This window comes from Drosophila subobscura, chromosome A (assembly GCF_008121235.1).
Source record: "Drosophila subobscura isolate 14011-0131.10 chromosome A, UCBerk_Dsub_1.0, whole genome shotgun sequence".
Taxonomy (NCBI): domain Eukaryota; kingdom Metazoa; phylum Arthropoda; class Insecta; order Diptera; family Drosophilidae; genus Drosophila; species Drosophila subobscura.
In genome coordinates, this window is record NC_048530.1 from 19298938 (window position 1) to 19317367 (window position 18430).

The 18430-nt window shown below is 43.1% G+C and overlaps 1 protein-coding gene across 1 annotated transcript; it reads right to left on the bottom strand.

Annotated features, from left to right (window-relative positions):
* Positions 1-1764: 1764 nt before the first annotated feature.
* Positions 1765-18193, bottom strand: LOC117890115 (carbonic anhydrase-related protein 10). The gene is made up of 8 exons (XM_034794790.1): positions 17401-18193; positions 8137-8184; positions 6247-6383; positions 5982-6173; positions 5744-5906; positions 3842-3996; positions 2580-2711; positions 1765-2493 (listed from the first exon to the last, which is right to left on the bottom strand). Exons 1-8 carry the CDS (start codon positions 17480-17482, stop codon positions 2407-2409), a joined length of 996 nt encoding a protein of 331 aa, XP_034650681.1. The 5' UTR covers positions 17483-18193; the 3' UTR covers positions 1765-2406.
* Between the last annotated feature and the right edge of the window lie 237 nt (positions 18194-18430).

The window sequence follows — 18430 nt, forward strand, 5'->3', positions numbered from 1 at the left end:
TTCATATATTTATACACTATATACCATATAGTTTTGCATTTTCGTTTGGGGGGCAACACAATATAGTAACTTACAGTCGTAGCAAAGTGTTTCCGAGTTGTGGAATTTGTTTCGTTCTCTGTTTTAGCTTTTATACAAATAGTTAATGCTCTACACATAATTGGGAGGGTGGGGCCTAATAAGTTAGTTGGTTTGCTGCTTGCTTGGTTGGCCCAAAAGGAAATACAATAATTGCACACTAATTTGTCCGTTCGACAGCTGCGAATTTGTGGGATTTGAACGGATCCGATACACATTTTGTTACTCTTTTATATATGTATTTTTATATATAATATATCTTTTTATTATATTACAAACTCAGGCCGTGCTAGCTGCTAAATGCTATTCAGTAACTTAGGTTCTACACTAGCCATAATACTTGTCTCTACAGCACTTTTGCGAACATTCTCGTTCCTTGGTTTTTGCACACTTTGACGACGCAAAAAAAAGTGACCCAAAAAAAATTGATATATCTTATTTGTTTCGTTATTTTGTCGTCTAGATTTTACTTGAATTTGATTTTTGATGGCAAACTCCACTGCTAGTTAATACATTAATCAATTAGTTAGTTTAGTTATTTAGTTACATTGTAGTTCTAATGCTTGCATTCTAGAATTAGTTTATGTTTTGTAGCGCATTCGCTTTGTGTATACTCCATGACTAGATAAGTGTATGTCTGTCTGTATTTATGAGTTGTCTGTTTAGATAGAGGAGACGAGATGTCCTGCCAGATCATCGTCAAAGCCAGAGTTATATATTTGTAAATGCTTTTGGTTGGATAGTGTTTGGTTTGTGTTTGTGTTTGTGTGTAGGAAGGGGGCTATGTGTGTATGTATTTATATAGCTATCATATATAGTGCGCGAACGATGTGTCCAACCCATTACATTCCACTTTCCCTTTCCCTTTCAACTTCCTGGCTGCATTGCATTTAGTTTCCTTACATCATCCATGTCTACATATAGAGAGAGTTGTATATAGGTATATGTATGCATGTATGTATGTATATATGTTTGCCTGCTTGTATATATATATATATGTATGTAGATACCTTTTTGCTATTTGTATGTTTATATGAATATTTTACTTCTTGTTAATTTCTGTTGCCATTTTTTATACTTTCTCTCATTTCGTTTATCTCTCTTTTTATTTTCGTTTCGTTTCTGTTTTCGTTTTCGTTTTGTTTGTTAGTTATTGTCCACCCATCCAGTTTACGGAAATTCTCCTATTTTGTTTCATTTTTATTATATATTGTTTCACTTATTTGTTACTGTTGTTTGCAGCGGCATACTAGTTGAACAAAAGATGTGTAGTGCAGAGATACAGAGACACAAACACAGACACAAATGCAAATGCAAATCGCACAAATAATTATTACATTCAGAAATGCACCGAATCGAAAATATTCAAATGAGCTTGGATTAAATCTAAGCCTTTAAGCCTGAATCAATTTGTTTCCCTAGCATAAATTCGACCAAATATAGGCTCCAAAGATGCGTAGATTTTTCCTTGAAGCAATCCGTGGTTCCTCATGGCATTTTCAAAAGATGAAACAATAACCATCGCAAATCTCATTAAATGTCTGCCTGAACCATAATTGTTTCACGATTTACGCACAAAACTATGAAATCAAAATAGTTCGCATATTTGCTGTACGTTTGTCTGTGTGTGCATTGTTTTTGGTTTAATGTGGCATTTCAGATTTTGCCTGGAAATTCCTCTATTCTTTTTTTGTCTGGTTTATAATCAACATTTTGGTACCCGATACTCGCAGAATTCAGGGAATATATTTTAATCTTGCAAAAGAAAACCTAGGAACAAGGGTTTTCAGATCCAGCAGTAGTAAAGAAATGTTTTAGGGACGCCACAAATTCTACTTTTAGTCACTGCAAATAAATGTCTGCCATTTGTTTAGCCCATTTGTGTACCCAAGTACCGGGTATTACATAGTCGAGGCACTTAACTGTAGCGTTCTTACGAATAGTTGCCGGTTTTTGTGGTTGTTGTTCTTGTTGCACGCATTTGTTACCTAAATTCATGTTTAATATTGTTGCTACCGCTGCGCCGCCGGCTGTTATATTATTAATAATAATGCAATAAATAATATAAATTGTTGTGTGGCTGCTGCCGCTGCTTTTGTTGTAGGAATATTGCAGGCAAAACGAGTCCCGAAATGAATATGAAAATTGAATGCGACATAAAAACATCAAAAGTGACCCGCTGACCTCCGTGGCTGCAGTCCTCGAGCGAGCGGAGCCCTTTCTGTTTGTCAATATTGTTGCCATTTCTGTAGCATTGTTCACCACACATAATATGAATAATAATAGCAATGATATTAATTGCTTTTCGCAGTTTTCCACGCACGGTTGTCAACGTATCAAGAGTCCCGTGTCTGGTGACCAACGATTCGCCCGATAATACATATCCTTATACATCGAGGGGCAAGCATATTGATTCTGTCAGAGAAAAACACAAAACTTAAGTAGTGGGGGGGGACTCGAATTGGGATTGGGGAATACACCTATCTAGGAATAACACTCACCTTGTTTCGCTTAAAATCTATATTCGTTCTTACGGTTCTATGATGTAAACTTTGCACGGGTCGCGCATTATTACCTAGTGGAGCTTTTGGAGTACTCTCGGAGCCTTGCATCAGTCGTCGGAGTTGATATAACTGCAAAGACATAAACACACACACAGACTCGTATATCGATTCGGTTCATTATTTTGCCATCCCGCTCATTCCTGACACAACTTAACAAATGACAAAATATTTTAATGGTTTTTCTGCGGGTTTTTACTGGCCAATGTAATTTTGCCACTAATTGAAGTTGAATAAAGTGTCAAATGCTTTGCGCAATTTGTCAACCAGATGGCGGATAATTATGCATGACAACTCCAAACTAATTTGTTTGTGTTTAATCATAGTTTTTATTATTTTATAAAGCTGTTTGTGGTTTTTAGGCGTTTTGCTGTAAGAGGTGTTGGGCTGAACAGATCCTAAAAGCTACATTTAAAACTGTGTTTCATGTTCTGTCTTGAGAATGCACAAATTATATTTTGAATCAAACTATTATTAGGCAAAGATCCTTGATTTAGCGTAGAACCTTTCAATACCATTAGCATCCCTAGAACTCCCATTAAGTTCATCCAAATCACTCTCTAGTCAACCATTGACTTTGCGTTTACATTTCATTGGATTCCTATTTTGTTTGTTCTTTGTCGATGTGCTTTTTTTGTACCTTTTTGCAGCCCTTCCCACGCCCAACCAACCCCTCCATTACACATGCATTTATGCAAATTGATTAAACTAACCAAATATTGTTTTTTAATTATGCACAGAGCGGCATATTGACCGCACTGCCACCGCGATCTGACCAATGCCCAAATTGATGAGCAATTTTATAATTGCATTTATGCGATTTCATTGTACTTCCAATCATCATACACACAAAAAAACGGACAGGGGAATAAAAAAGCCATGGCACATAAATAAACCAACAATAACAATCATCTCTAATTGCAATTGAAAACTCACACACGCACATACACACAAAATGCATTTAATTATTTGCGGTGCACAACCAAAAGAATCGACTGCCCAAAACCATGAAAAAAGGATGATCCATTGCTTGATTATTTAGTTCAATAAAAAAAGGGGTACCTCAAAACCTCAATAGATCAATTTTGCATGCTTAAAATTTACATTTTGAATGTTTCAATCATTTAATTAAATTTTTATCTATGCTAAAATAAGGATAAGTTCAAAGTAATCAAATGACATTTGATAATGGGGTAACTCACCTCTTGTTTGGTGATATAGATGGGTTTATTAACTATGATCCAGACGGTGCTCTCCCAGCAGCCGGGATGGGTTGTGGAGCCCTCGTAGGTGATGTAATGATCCGTGTTTGGCAGCAGCGACCTCACTGAAATGTGCCGTATGGGCGTCGAGAAGCCTGTGGGAAGGGACGGAGCAGGACGGCTCGGTTCAGTGAGTGCATAAAACATGAGAAATGCAAAGTTCAAGGTGCAGTCGAAAGGGACGGACTGGCATGGGTGGGAGCTCGAGCTATTTATGCGCATATCGCACACAAAATATAAAAAAAAAATATGAAAACACGTCTTCAACTTCGGCATGGCAAAGTCAAATGAATAATTCAGACACGGGCAGCACGAGCACCGCCCAACAACACTTGCAACACTCCTGGCCCATTCCCAGTTCCATTCACGACCCAATCTGTACCCAGTTCCGACCCATTCCCGACCCATTCTCAACCTAATCCGACTCAACCTGACCCCCCACCTGACCACTTCAACGTCAGCGCACGGCTTTATTCATACAAATCATTTTGCCAGCCGGAAATGAAGCAACTCGCGACTTGTAAGGCCGCAATGTAGCACAACTCAAAGTCTGGCAAACGCCGAGGCGGAGAGTCGCAGTCGCAGTCGCAGCGTCGAATGGGTGTGGGGTCACGGGCTGCGACGGGGACTAGAACTGGTCTGTCATGGTGGGATGGGAGGGGATGAGTATTTGCATCAGAAGTGTTAGTTTTACTTTCCCTTGAGGTGAGACGAGCTGCCACCAGTGGGTACACTGCAGATGTGTGGGTTGCCTTTTGGAGCGTAGCTTACTGAATTGTATGGGCAGATTATGTGCAAGGAAATTGATTGAAATATGCTACAGAATAGATTTCAATAGAGACTGTCTTTTGAAATGCATATTGGCGTTTTCTATCTTACACGCAAAAAGTATCCAAATTATTGCCCGTCTGTGATTGCAAATATTTCTAAATGTTTCTTTAATATTCTCCTCTTAAAATACACATCAATAATTTCCTTTTTCTGTTCATCTATGCACATATTATCTATCCTTTCTTTGTTACCTTGCCAATCTTTTTCTATCTCCGAGAATATGTTCTCTCATTCACCTTTCTCTTCGTTAGAGTATCTACAATTTGTTCAACCTTCAACTATGCCGTAAACAATTTGAGGTTGGATTTATTTTTTTAATTTTTTGGAGCTGCTTTTGTTGTTGCTTGGAGAAGTGGCCTGGCATATTTCTTGGTTTTGGTTGCTGCCTGGCTTGGCTTCTCTGGCATTTTACAAATTAAGGCTGGGGCCGGACTGCCATAAAGTTGTACGACCTGTAAAAAGGCTATTAAACTGGCCAAGAAAACTGCCAACGAGACGTGCAATGAAGTTGTGGATCCGTCCGTTCATCCGGCCGGGTAGGAGGGAATTATTAAGTGTCGGTTTAGTGTAATTCGAGGTTTCATTTTCGTCACTTTGTGCAGGGCAGTCTCAATTTCGTGGCCCCCGCCGGGAGTCATTTTTTATGGCTCGCCTGTACATAATTATGGCCTCGACTGCAGTTGTTGTTGCAATGACATCATAAAAGAGGCAGGGCCAGGGTAGGGCAGGGCATTGCAGGACGACAGGTCAGGGCAGGACAGGACAGGGCAGGACAGGACAGGGCAGGGCATGAGCAAGTGAAAGAACAGAAGGGGAAGCCAAATGGCAGGCAGAGCATTGCAACGATATTAACGTTGCAACATTTCCGGGGGGCATTTTGCGTGGACGGAAATGAAGGCAACGAAAAACGGTTATGCAAGGTAATGCAAGGCTAGCGATGGCACAAGAATGATCGATATTTATTTACCGCAACCACAAGGAGGAATGGCAATATTATGTGACAAAACTTACCTCTGTAGAGCACCTTGTTGAAGGTGCTCGTGATGATGCGCAACTCTGGATTGGGCGTTTCGCCAATTTGCACCATCAGGGACAGTCCCACAATGCCCTGCGACTTGTGCTGGGCCTCGGACATATTGTGGTACAGCTCCTTGTTGAAGCCATAGATTTGAATCTGCAAAGGGGAGAAGGGAGCCAGCATTGTTTGTGGCCTGTCAGTGGCGATGATCCCCTCTGTGCAAACACTTACCTCGCCGGGGAAACTGTAGCCCTGGATGAAGTGCTCGGAGCCGCGAGTGTTATCCACGCCGTAATGGATGTAGATCTCCTCGAATTGATAGCGATAGGCCAGAGGGCCGCCGGATATGTTCACATGCTGCTTGGTGTCCTTGTCGACGCGAAAAACGAGCGACTGGCCCGTGTTGTGCAGAGTGCCGGAAACCTGTTGAAACCAAGGATTGATTCAGGGCTCGCCAATATGCATATTATATGGGTGTATACACACACACACGCACCTTGTGCTTGTCGATGTGCAGCGGTCGGAGGTAGGGATCGAACAGCAGCTTGTCGGGCACCACATCGATGGGCGATTGGCGTCGTCCTTTGTTGCACATATTCCACTGTGGATTGATAAGGCCCCAGAAGCTTGGTCCTGCCAAAACGAATCAATGCATGAGAGTTGTGTGCAACATACACAGACACACAAAGGAGTACACTGGAGCATGCATCAGTTATTGTCCCCCCGCCACCACGCCACCCTGTCTGCCCCTTTCGATCCACTCTTTTCTGTCAATCGACCAAATGGAAAACGTGTCTTCGCCTCCTTCCCAATGCAAACAGCAGCGGCCGTGGCAGCTCCAGCTTCAGCAGCAGCAACATCGATGACAATTTCAAATGCCAAATGAAATTTCATAAGCTTTGAGAATGAAACGGGCATCCTGCCATCCTGCAGCAATCCTCCTCTCCCCGCTCAATGCTGCACCCACAGTCCATTTTAAATGGCAATTAAATGCACTGCCAATGGGCGCTGGCGGGGGTTTTTCGGGTGACCCAAAACTTCTATGCCTGATGTGATGTGACGGGCTAAAAACTGTCGAAACTTTTCAAAACAATGCTCGGTTTTTGGGGTTGAACCGTCAGCATGGTCAGCGTGGGGTCAGCGTGGGGTCAGCGGGTAGCCCAGTAGCCTAGTGGCTGGTAGTAGTGGTCCATGCTGGGTTATGGGAATTAGGCCTTTGTGCCTCATACAAAATTTAATATTTTTCTATACCATGCGCACATCACGCAAATAAATTGAAGCAAACAAATGGTGCGGTAACCGATGCTGGTGGTTCACTAGCTGAATGCTCTACGTTTTGACGATTTATCTTTGAGGGATTATTCTAATGGCAGTTTATGGAGATTCGGTTACAGATATCTGAAGTACATTTGATTGTTTTTAGGTACACTTCTTGAGGTGTGGAACAATCTAAAGTTGCTTCTTAAATCTAATAAAAAGTCTCTAACTAATCTCTAAGGAAATGGCAATGAAATATCTATCAGAACCCAAATTTCCTGTAGAGAAACTCCAATGGTGTGATATTTATCAAGTTGATGGAACCCATTCGAAATTGTTGTTGGGGTGCAACATTTGATGGGCATTCAGGATGCGAATTTCGTTGACTGGAATTCGGTTTCGAGGTTTTCGATCCCTCTGCGAGTGTGTGCGTGTGGCTTTGTTTTTGTGTGTGTGTGTGTGTGTGTGTGTTGCTGCTGGGATGACACGCGACACACGACACACGATGCCCGAGCGATGGAGGCAATAAATGCCAAAGTTTAAAAAACTTTTTCATGATGATGCAGTTGACCCAGCCTCTGACACTGGCCCCAGACACACGTCCCCTCCCCCTCGTGGCAACCCCGCCACCCCGCACTTGTCGCGTTTGTGGCCTGTCCCGCGCCGCTGTTCATTTTGTGTGTTTGCATTCATTTGTTGCTGCTGCTGTTGCAGTTGCTGTTGCAGTTGCTGTTGCAGTTGCATGTTGCCTGTTTGTCTCTTTTTATGCTGCTGCTGTTGCATAAATAAAACTGCAACTGAGTTCCTGGCAGGGTGCAGGTGGAGCATTTGTGAGTGGGACCAGTGGGCAGACCATTCAGACAGTGACATGCAACAATTACAACTGCAACAACATCCTACACTCATCCGATCTGGGATGTTTGCTTGTCTGCGTTTCCTCTCTCTCTCCCTCGCGCTCTTTTTTTATTGCTGTTGTTTTGTTTGCCAAACGATTTGAAATGTAATTAAATCAGTTGCAGCATTCAGTGATGGACATGAGCTTTGACAGCATTGCCAATTTATGTGTGAAAAAATGCTTAAAGCAAATTCCAACCAGAGATCTTGCAGGATGATCTGTGGCTCTACTTACCGGATATACCATCGTATGTCCACCATTCCTCCCAACTGGATAGAACCTCTGAAAGGAAACAAAGTGAGAGAAAAGTCAGTCTTACAGCTGTAATAGTTTAAACCCCGAACCCCGAGCATTGCCCAATTGAAAGGTGAAGCAAAGGATCTCCCACATTGCCATATGCACGAAAAGTCCAAGGCTTAATGTCTGCCAAGGACCAATTCCTTGACAGCCATTCCGTTTCATCTCGGACGCGATAGCCCACCCGCTGGCAGCCAAAGCTCGGTTTTCCAATGCGCATAATTCGCTGCCAATGTAAACAGCGCATGAAATCAACTAATGTAAGACTTCCTCTGTCTCCCGATGCCACTTTCCCCTTTCCAATCTTGCTTGCAGCCAGACTGAGAGTCACCGTGGAGCCAGAGCCAGAGCTATAGCCAAAGTCAGAGTCAGAGTCAGACAAAACAAACAACCAGCTTCTTCTTGGGGGGTAAACGATGACTTTAGTTGCCAGCCATCGAGACGCCATCGGTCTGGGTGCTGCTGGCTCCCAATGCGTGTCGCATGAGTCACAACGGGTCCAAGGAGGGAGACAAAAAAAAGACAAGAAGCGCCGAATGAGCTGGGAGGAAGGAGTACACGAAGGAAGGCGCTGCTACTGGGATGAGCTGCTGCTGCTGCCGCTGCCGCTGCTGCTCGAAAAGGAGGATGCTGCCACGGAGAAGGATGAGCATGACAACAGCGTTGTCGCCAGGCAGTCTGGCGCCAATAAAGTTTACACTCAGTTGCCACATTTCGTTTATGGGCAAGTTCTGCTTCCGCTTTATCAAGCGACAGACAATTTTCGCTATTTTTTTTTTCGACTCATTGCCAGCATGGGCTGGCAATAAAGCCCAAAGAAATTGCTGCAAGCCAAAGCGGAAGTTCAAAAGGGAGTCGCTGGAACCGTTGCCCGCTTCCTGCCTGCTACCAGCAGCAACATCATCCAACTTCCCTCAGTCTAGAGCATTGCGACACTGACAGAGAGGCTGTCGTTATATAAGAGCGATCTCCAGCTCTTGGATCGAGCAATTGATCGCTCTTTTGGAGAGAACAAGAATAGCGTGCAGAGTTGTTTAGTTCTTCTTATTTTTAATGAAGAATTTGAAGAAGATTCTTTACATCCTTTCCATACTTTACTGAGAAAGTGTGTCTGGAAATCGTTGGCAGGAATGCGGTCTGGTCCAGCCGAACCTTTGTCTCTGTTTGCTTCTCGTGAATTCCTTCTCGGTTTGTCGTGTTGCTTTTCTTGGCAGAACAATGAACGTCCGCTTTTTGCGAGTCGCGAGTTGCGACTCGGCGACGTCACTTCATTTTGTTTGTTTGTCGCTCTACGGCACTTGGCCGTTATTCTTGTAGTCTGCTTAGCGCTGTAAAGTATGCTATTAAATTGGCCTCAGACGAAGTCAACTCTCAGAAGAAACCCACAGTCGAAAGAGTGATAATAAATAGCTTTGTAGACGTTTAGACGTGCCGAATGTATGATACGCTTTAATCGGAAACAAACTGCGTGTCAAATTATTATTTGATTGATTGTAAAGGTAAAATATGTATGTATATCTATGGACCTGTTACAAGGTTTTTTCTTAATGTTATTCCTTACCCAAAAATCTCCAAAAAGTCAATGAATATCCACGATAAACATACGAGAACTTTAGGGCACAGAAATCACTTCTTGGAGGAACAAGCACAATACACCCTCGCACCCTTCAACTGCCCTGAGTGAATACTGCAGGAATTTGCAAAAAATTCTCTTAGGTTGCCTTATCGATAGCCTCTGGTTGTGGTCCAACTTTAAGCACATCTCCAATAGTTCGTCAACACATTGCCCCAACACATACCACTGTTCTTGCCCCTCGTTCCATCTTCTACCAGCAATGGAACCCTCAATTCATTGGATAAATTCGTTTTTATGCTGCAACAGCAACTTAATTTATTGTTAAAACAGTTTTATTTCCATTTTTGCTCACTCTCTTCGACCTACACAATTTCGATATTCCCACCAGGAAATGTGGGGAGTCTTAGTGGTTTCAGGGGGGGTGGGCCCTGGGCACGACAGTCAGTCTGTCGCCACAGTTGTGTTTTGGCCAATGGTTTATGGGTTTCTGTTGGCCATTTTTGAATGGAATCTGGCTTTCGTCTCTGTCGCCAACTCTCCCCTTGCCAATCCCATATCCGTCTCTGCATTCCCTTCCCCCTCCCCATGTCTATGTGCCTTTCCAACTCTGTCGATTCCCTTGGCCCCGGCGACAAGTGGAGCACACTAGGCCTTTGTGACAGTTTCCAGTTTCAGTTGCTTTAATTCGTGGCCAAAGCTGTTTATCAATTGCAGTGGCCAGGAGCCGTTGGGGATTGGAAAATATCTCATGGCTTTGTCCATTAGATGCCAGTCCTGACTGACTGTCCCTCTAATGAAGTGCTCGAAAAATTTGCAGCTCTAATGGCAGGAAACACTCTTTGGCGCTGACTGTTTTGCTTGACCATTCATCGCTTTCTTTTTTTCTAGGGATATTTAAGGGATCTACAGGGGTAAGAGTATCCAAAGAGCAGTCTTCGTGCCCCGTTTTATTACTCTATCTTATAGTTATTGTAACTATGATTTGTTTACATCCATTTCCATTTCCATTTTGATTTTCTTATCAATAACAAGCGCGTTTAGATGACTAAATTAAGTCAGATTTCCCCATGCCCCAGCCCTAGCCCCAGCCCTAGCCCTTACTCCAATTCCGCTTTCCACTTTCATTTCCATTTCCACTCTCGTGTTTGGCTGTTTGTAATTACGGTGAGCGTTAAATCAGAATCAAGTGAGGAGGTCCCCGGAGGGCCTGGGTGGCGGGTGGCGGGGACTAAGCCTTCTGTTTGCTTTGGCTCTGGCTTTTCCCCCTGGGTCCTCTGCCCGTGACCCTGCTCTGGTTGCGGGCCCCGTTGGCGTGCTTGAAAATGGCGTAAAGATGGAATGTTTGGCTATCAAAAGCGACAGAAACGACAAGGGGGGAATGTCGTCCCCGGCTATAGACCAAGTCACGCACACACGCAATGTGCCTCAGTGTGCGTGTGTGTCTGTGTGTGTCGTGTGTTGGGCTCATCAAAAGGCAAACACGCCCCAGCAACATTTCAATGTCTAAATGAATTAAAACAAGCCAAACAAAAGGCCAAAGCCGAAAGCAGCTAAAAGTAAACGATGCCAACACAATGATGGGCCAATATAGTAGACATCCAGAGAGAGGGAGAGAGAGAGAGAGAGAGAAGGGGGAGTGTTCGGGTGGATAGCCCTTTTATGTGTAAATTATGGGTTCAATATAATATTGACAATGAATCAATAAAGGAAATGTCCTTAAAATTAATAGGCGACATTTTGATATAGAATTACTCGCTATGTCATCGCTTTTAATTAAAATTTCTAGACAAGGGCGCGACACACACACTGGCACACACTCGCACACTCGCACACATACGACTACTCGTACATTGGCATGTCCTGGGTAAATTTATTGCTTCCTGTTAAGCGCCCAACGAAGCGCTGATTAGTATCTGTGAAGCGCTGCTTCAGTTTATCAAACTGTCGCCTTTGCCAGCCCAGCCCCCCTGCCGAAGATTGACGAGCATAACTCTGGTCTTGCAGCAAACCGAAACCAAAACCCAATCCTCAACCCCCTTCCGACCACGCTTCATCTGGCACTGGCATTGGCATTGGCATCCTGCTCCCTCATGCTCTCCCTATGCTCTCCGCACGCTTCATTGTTCCCCAAAGTTTCCATTGGTTTCAATGGCGAGCAAACCTTCAATCAGAATGTTCATTAGTTTCTTCAATTTTTAACATGCTTTCACCGATTGGAAAACATACAAAGGAGAGTCCAGAGTCCAGCATCGAAGGTTCGATGGAAAACTGATTAACTGAATGAAATGTGGCATGGGGGAAGAGAGGAAGAATGAACGTCGAAACTCGTTCATGGGTGTGGACTTTGCATTACAAATATTCGAGATTTGCTTTCGGGAAATGTAATTGTGTCAGCTCGTGAGATTTGCACAAACTTTGCACCCTTCAGCTTTGGCTAGTCCAGAGATTTCCTATTTGTGGCATCATTAAACCGTTGATATACTCGCACAATTCACAATTCTAGCCAAAACAATGCTCAGTTATTAGTTAAACAAATTACAAAGTTGCCCGGAAAGTGCTGTCTTTCGAGGCATGTAAAGCATATCAGAACTTTGTTGCCTGTAAATGTAAATTTTCTATTCCCGCAAACAATTCACACTTAATCGTCGAGCAAATTAACCAGCGGCAAAGACAGCACAGAAACAATTTCCACGCCATTACATGATTTTTCTAAATAGTTGGAAAAACTTTTGCCATCTCTCCACCCGCAAAGGAATTCCGTTTATTTCGTTGTTTTTGTTGTTTGTTTGTGAAATACTTTAGACTCACCCCGGGGGAAAAAAAAACACAAAAATTCCGATTTCATCTTTTGGAGTAAATTAAAAATGGGTCAGCCAGGGCCAGCGCGTGAGAGAGAGAGAGAAAAATGCTGATGAACAAATGGACAAAGTGGAGAGAAATAAACGTTCAACTCACGCGATGAGTTAACAGCAAAAGTTGATGTTTGGGTCTGTGGCCCGAAAAAGAAAAGCGCGTTTGAACGCTCCTGAAAGCGATGATTGAAAAGCACCGATAATGCAGTTATATTGGGTTAAACATAAACACAGTTTCTTGGGGGTAAACTATAGACTAAAGTCTATATAGATATTTGTACCCCAATGGCGCTGAAAATCCTCCCACCTTCCAGTCAAAATCTTAATTCTCTTTCCATCAAAAAAAAAGCTCTCTGTGTATCCCGACCTGTAATTGTTAACAAATTAAGCTAAAGCCCATGTTCAGGAAGCGAGTTGGCTACTGGGACTGGGGGAGCTTAGAGATGGAAGGGAAATAAAGCCAAATAGAACGCTTGAAAACCATAATTTGACTAAAAACCGTCTAGACATTTGCCCGCTTGCCACTTGCCACTTGCCACTAACCCAACTATCTTAATTTGTTGGTGCCAACAAACTTTTGCCCCACCAATGGCAGCAGGAGCAGCACCTCTCTTCCTAGCACCACCAAACCCACAGAAAAACTCAAAGAAATGCAGAAAAAGAAGGCAAAGTCGAAGTCGAAGTCGAGGCTCAAGAGGAAGTTGTGGCCGTCGCTGCCTGGCATATACAATTTCGATAATAAGCAACAGTACAGTTTTCCCTTCGCTTTTTTCTCCCCTACCCCAGCCCTCAGTACTGAGTTTTGTGCTGGGCGTATAGGAGTGGGCGTGGCATGCCACAAACACACGTGTGCAGTTTGGGTGGCAAGGCGAGGGGTACACTAATGCGAGTCACGTCAACGCTGCATACGAAATCGCTTTTTGAAAACTTTCCACCACAGTTTTGGCCAACTTCATCTATCTTTGAACGGTGCCTCAATTAGTGGCATTGGCCTTAAAAACGTGGCACCACCAGTTGTGGCAAGGCGACGGCAGGCGACTTTAAGTGCCACTCTGGCTACAGTCACAGTCATTACATCATCATCATCATCATCATCATCATCATCATCTTTGGAAGCGATGTGGTGGTCATTGTGTACATCTTCATTCAACGGCCCTGCGGCTGACATATGTATTGGCGTTTGTAATATGACAGACAAAAGCACAATCAGCTAAGCACTTACTTAGGGCGAAGCAAAAAGAGAGAGAAAGAGAGGTAGAGCCAAAAAAGAACTAGAGTGGGAGAGAGAGCGATTGGTGGGAGGATAAAAAACGATGCCACTTGGCTGGTCATGTCAAAGTGATTTTTCACCTCAAGGGCAAATTTAACACAATAATTTGCACAATTTGTCAAAACAACCCTCTGGCTAAATGGTATCATAAACCACACACACACACACACACTGCCACATTCTCTCTCTCCCACACACACACACACACAATCACACTGCGTAGCCCATATATTGACCCAGTCTGTCTGGCTGGCTGCCCGTCTCGCTGTTTGTACGAAAGTGTGAGAGTTGATTGTCCTGCATGCAGTTCTCCCTTGGCTTTTTTTGTAACGCCCCCCACACCCACATACCCACCCGTCTTTTATTCTATATTTTTAGTGGCTTTTTTTAATGGTTGGCTTTCCAGGGAAAATAAGAAAAAAGCTTCTTGGATTATTATTAGGCTGTTGTTGGCTGTAAACATTTGTACGATTAGTTGGGTTTAAATTTAAGGTGAACATTTATAAAAAAGGTTTTCAATGGACAGTGGAACAGATGATCAGAATAGTTGTTTTGAAAGATGATTTTTCATGCTTCTAATTAATGTTTCAATTTAGTTTTAGTGCAGAACTTTCATTGAAATTTAACGAACTGATCGCAATGCTGAATATTCTTTGTAGAACCAAGGAGAGTACTCACAAATTGACACTTTACGCTTATAGCAGTCCAAAAATAAACTATCTTTCTAATACTTTGCCTGTCTGCTTCAAGCTTCTGGATCTCACATTGCAACATTGCAAGAATTCTGAGCTCCCTCATGGGTAGAGTATGCTCTCATATTTTCATATTTATGCCTGGAAATGTTTTGTCGCCATTTCTCTCCCTTCTCACCTTTCTTCCCCGCTACACCCCTCTGTGAATCACCACTCGAACCATGTCACCCCCAAGTCGTTTCAGTCATTTTGCAGTTTTTGCACACTGTAGGTTATGCAATTTCAGTTGCTGTCGTAGTCACAGTCGTTACCCTTGCAAAGGGTATTACAAATCGAAATATTCATTTAAAAATCCTCCATTAAGTTTATATTTTTTTTTCCATGTCCATTTGTCTATTTCCCAGTATTGAAGCTAAGCGGTGAAGGCAGCTTTTTAGAGACCTTTATTGTTGATCGTTGTGTGGGAACAAAGTTGGAATTGATACATTTTATTTTCCGAAAAAATGATATTTTCTTCATCTCTTTGTGTGTCTTTTCATTGCTGTGGTTCGATCTTCGAGTGTATCAAATGGTTCGACCATGAAGATAGTTTTCCTTGTAGTTGTCGTTGTCGTTGTTGTCTGACCGCACTGCAATTGTTGTTGTTTGTGTTCCGCTTATTTTTATTTGCACTTGTTTATGCTGCAATTTTTATAATAAACGGCACTGCACCCACACGAAACACCACCTGACTGCTACACACTATCCTGGCGTACCGATCTGTCTGCGGTTTTTCCCACTAATGTCGCTCAATGTGTAAAAATATCATGAATATATGTGCAAGTTTTTCCACCTAAATGTACGTGAACCGTAAAGATTCAATGTGATGCCGCACACAAAACGGGCATCGAATTCTATGCATTGGCAAATTCCAAGTATTAAATCAACTTGATGAACAAAAGTTATTGAGTATTTGTATATTTTATTTATGTTCCTGCCACTGCACTGCTATTCATACTCGTTGCTGATTTTATTCCTATTTGTATTTCCTGCACAAATACATGTGTACAATGTGTGTGTGTCTTTGAATGTCATGAAAATTCTCTCGACTCGGACCATAATCATAAATGGAAACGCTTGCCGAACTTTTCTGGGTATTAAATGCGAATTGGTGGACTCAGTGGGAGTATATAATTTGCATATTTATGTTGCAAATTATATACTCCCACTGAGTCCACCAATAAATATGTAAATATGTAAGAGAATGTATTCTAAAAATATATTTAGATATTTAAAGAACCATTGTAGATGCTGCAGTTAATTGGCACTTGATTCAAAATAATCTGCACACTTTTAGATACTTTTTAAAGACATAATTAATTGTTGGCTTCCATTGCAATTTGCTTCAATGTTAGTTATTTTCAATATTTTACACATAATTTTTAAATATCATCTGGGTCTTTCGCAGTCTTTCCATGAAATCTTCTGATTGAAATAGTTGTTGTTTTCCTTCTTCCTTAGCTGACAAAGTCTTCGCAGGAAATCTCTTAAACTTGACATAAATTCTAAAAACATTTCTTATGAAATGTCTTACGCTGAGGATGTGCCTCTGCCACAAAACTTGTACAGATGTGAGCTACTCGTAAGCACAAAGGAATTGCTGGAAGTTCCTGGGGACAGTCTGAGGTTGCAGTCGGTGTTCGAGGAGGAGAAGGAGGAGGAGGTTGAGCTAGTTGAGCGTTAATTTGTATTCACTCGCAACCTTTCTAGCACCCGCTGTGGTCTAAGCTCTTTTCTCCACATTTTTGTGCAAATACATTTATGTTTTCCCTGCTGCTCTCTGAGTGTGTGTGTTTTTTTTTTGCTGTGCAACAAAATGCATTAACTCAACTGAAGTTGTCCGAGCACATCCTGCCACGTCTATTTGTCCTTTTGTCCCAGTCTTTCGCAGTGTTTTCTCTATCTCTCTCCCCCTTCCACTTGCTCTCTCTGCCACTAGCTTTGTGTGGCAAGTGTCGGTGCGTTTTTGTTGCGGTTTGTCTCCATGTGGTGGGGGATATGTCTATGTCCGTGTGTGCTTGTGTGTGTGTGTGTTTGGTGCCTGCCAAAATCCTTTTAAACTTGCCTCGCAAAACATTTTACATTCGATGACGTTTTCATTGCAAGATGCAACGTCAACAATAAACACACACAGAACGAGAACCAGAAGCTGGTCCAGGAACCATAAGCAGGGCTAGAGCCAGAGTGAGGGTCAAAACCAGAAGCAGATCTCCCCAAAGCAAGTAGCAGAGTCGAAACCAGATTCAGCCACAGAGCACAATACACAGAGAAAAAACGCAGTGGATTATGGCGAAAATATTCACTAAATGCGCTTTCAAATAGTACTAAAATTTCCATTGGATAAATTGATCATTTCGGAATGGGAATTTAAAACTTTCCTTGAATATTACGAAGCGGATCATCTATAATTTTTTGGCGAGTGTAGGAGGTGAAAGGGCGTAACGAAAATCAAATTTGGAATCAGGGAATCCTTCACCCATCCCAAACAGACACACAAAAAAATAGCAGGAAAGGAAAGAGGGAATTGCAAAAAGAGACTGAAATAAGAAAGGAGCGCTACAACTTCATTGCATCTGTTTGACTGCCCGAATCGAATGAGTGAGCGAGTGAATGAATGAATGAATGAATGGAGGAATGAAATGTATGGCTTGCTTCGTTACATTTCCCTTTTGGCCATGGTCAGCAGCTCATTGTTGTCGTTGTCGTTGCCGTCCGTCCGTTACCCGTTACCCGTTGCCCGTTTGCTTTTGCTTTTGGGCATATTTCACTTACCGGAACTACAAAGCAGAACGATTGCTGAGCAAGCGATAAATCCTGCTGAGGAGAAGCAAAATGTGTGCCCGGGCGACGGCATCTCTGTGGATTGCTGGGACTGTGACTTGCCGGAGCCGGAGGTTGAGGAGCTTCTGAATGCTGAAGCTGCAAGCTGCAGGCTGCAGTCGGCAGTCTGGTGGGTTGGATTACGCACGAGTCTAGAGTTTTGGAGATCTGGCACTTGAGTCTGTTCCTTGGGAGGGCTGGGCTTCTGGCTGCTGGTTCCTGGTTACTGGCTTAGAGCGGAGAGTGGCTTTCGGTTTCTTTGGGCCAGCTTCTTGGGTCTGGGGGCGGCAGCAACATCATCATTGGCCGCATTGTCATTGACTGTGTGGGGCACCGGGCCACAGTCACGGCCACTGGCTGTGCCTCCGCCTCTGCCTCTGCCTCTGATGACTGCACTGGGCCACCTCTTTGCATATGCAAATTTTAATTTCCGCTGCTTTCTTTGATGTGCACACAAGTTGCATTCTTCATTTCCGTCTTTCTTCTCAACTTATCTCTCTCTTTCTCTCTCTCTCACTCTTTCTGGGTATCTTTGTCCTTTTGGTTTTCTTCACACACACTCGAAAAAAAATTCGTAAAAGATAAACTGGAGCTGGGAACACGCACTCCTCACATAACAGGTTCAAATTGCAGTTACAGTTTCAGTTTCGCTTTCGTTTCCGCTTGGGGTTTCGCGCTTTCAAAAGCACGCTTGGCCACACTGCACTCTCGCTTGGCCGACCAGACGCGTCCGTTTATCTCTGAATCCGAGTTGAAACTGAATTGTCACTGCTATCAGCGCCAAAGGATATGCAACGGCTGGCTGGCTGTCGGCAGGCGCGCAGCAGCAGCAGCAACAGCAACGGCAGCACCAGCAGCAGCAACTGCGGCTACAACAAGAACAAACACAGCCACAGCAGCACTCACAGCGTCGTCGGCAGCAGCAGCTCGACGCAGCAAGACAAGCCTCGTCCCGGCACGAGGCAGTCCGACCAAATCCGAG

Excerpts from the sequence above, each read along its gene's own strand:
- LOC117890115 (XM_034794790.1), bottom strand. The coding sequence starts at position 17,482 with ATGCCGTCGCCCGGGCACACATTTTGCTTCTCCTCAGCAGGATTTATC. Across the intron at positions 6,384-8,136 it reads GACATACGATGGTATATCCG|GACCAAGCTTCTGGGGCCTT; the intron begins GTAAGTAGAGCC and ends TCGTTTTGGCAG. Across the intron at positions 5,907-5,981 it reads GCTACAGTTTCCCCGGCGAG|ATTCAAATCTATGGCTTCAA; the intron begins GTAAGTGTTTGC and ends TCCCCTTTGCAG.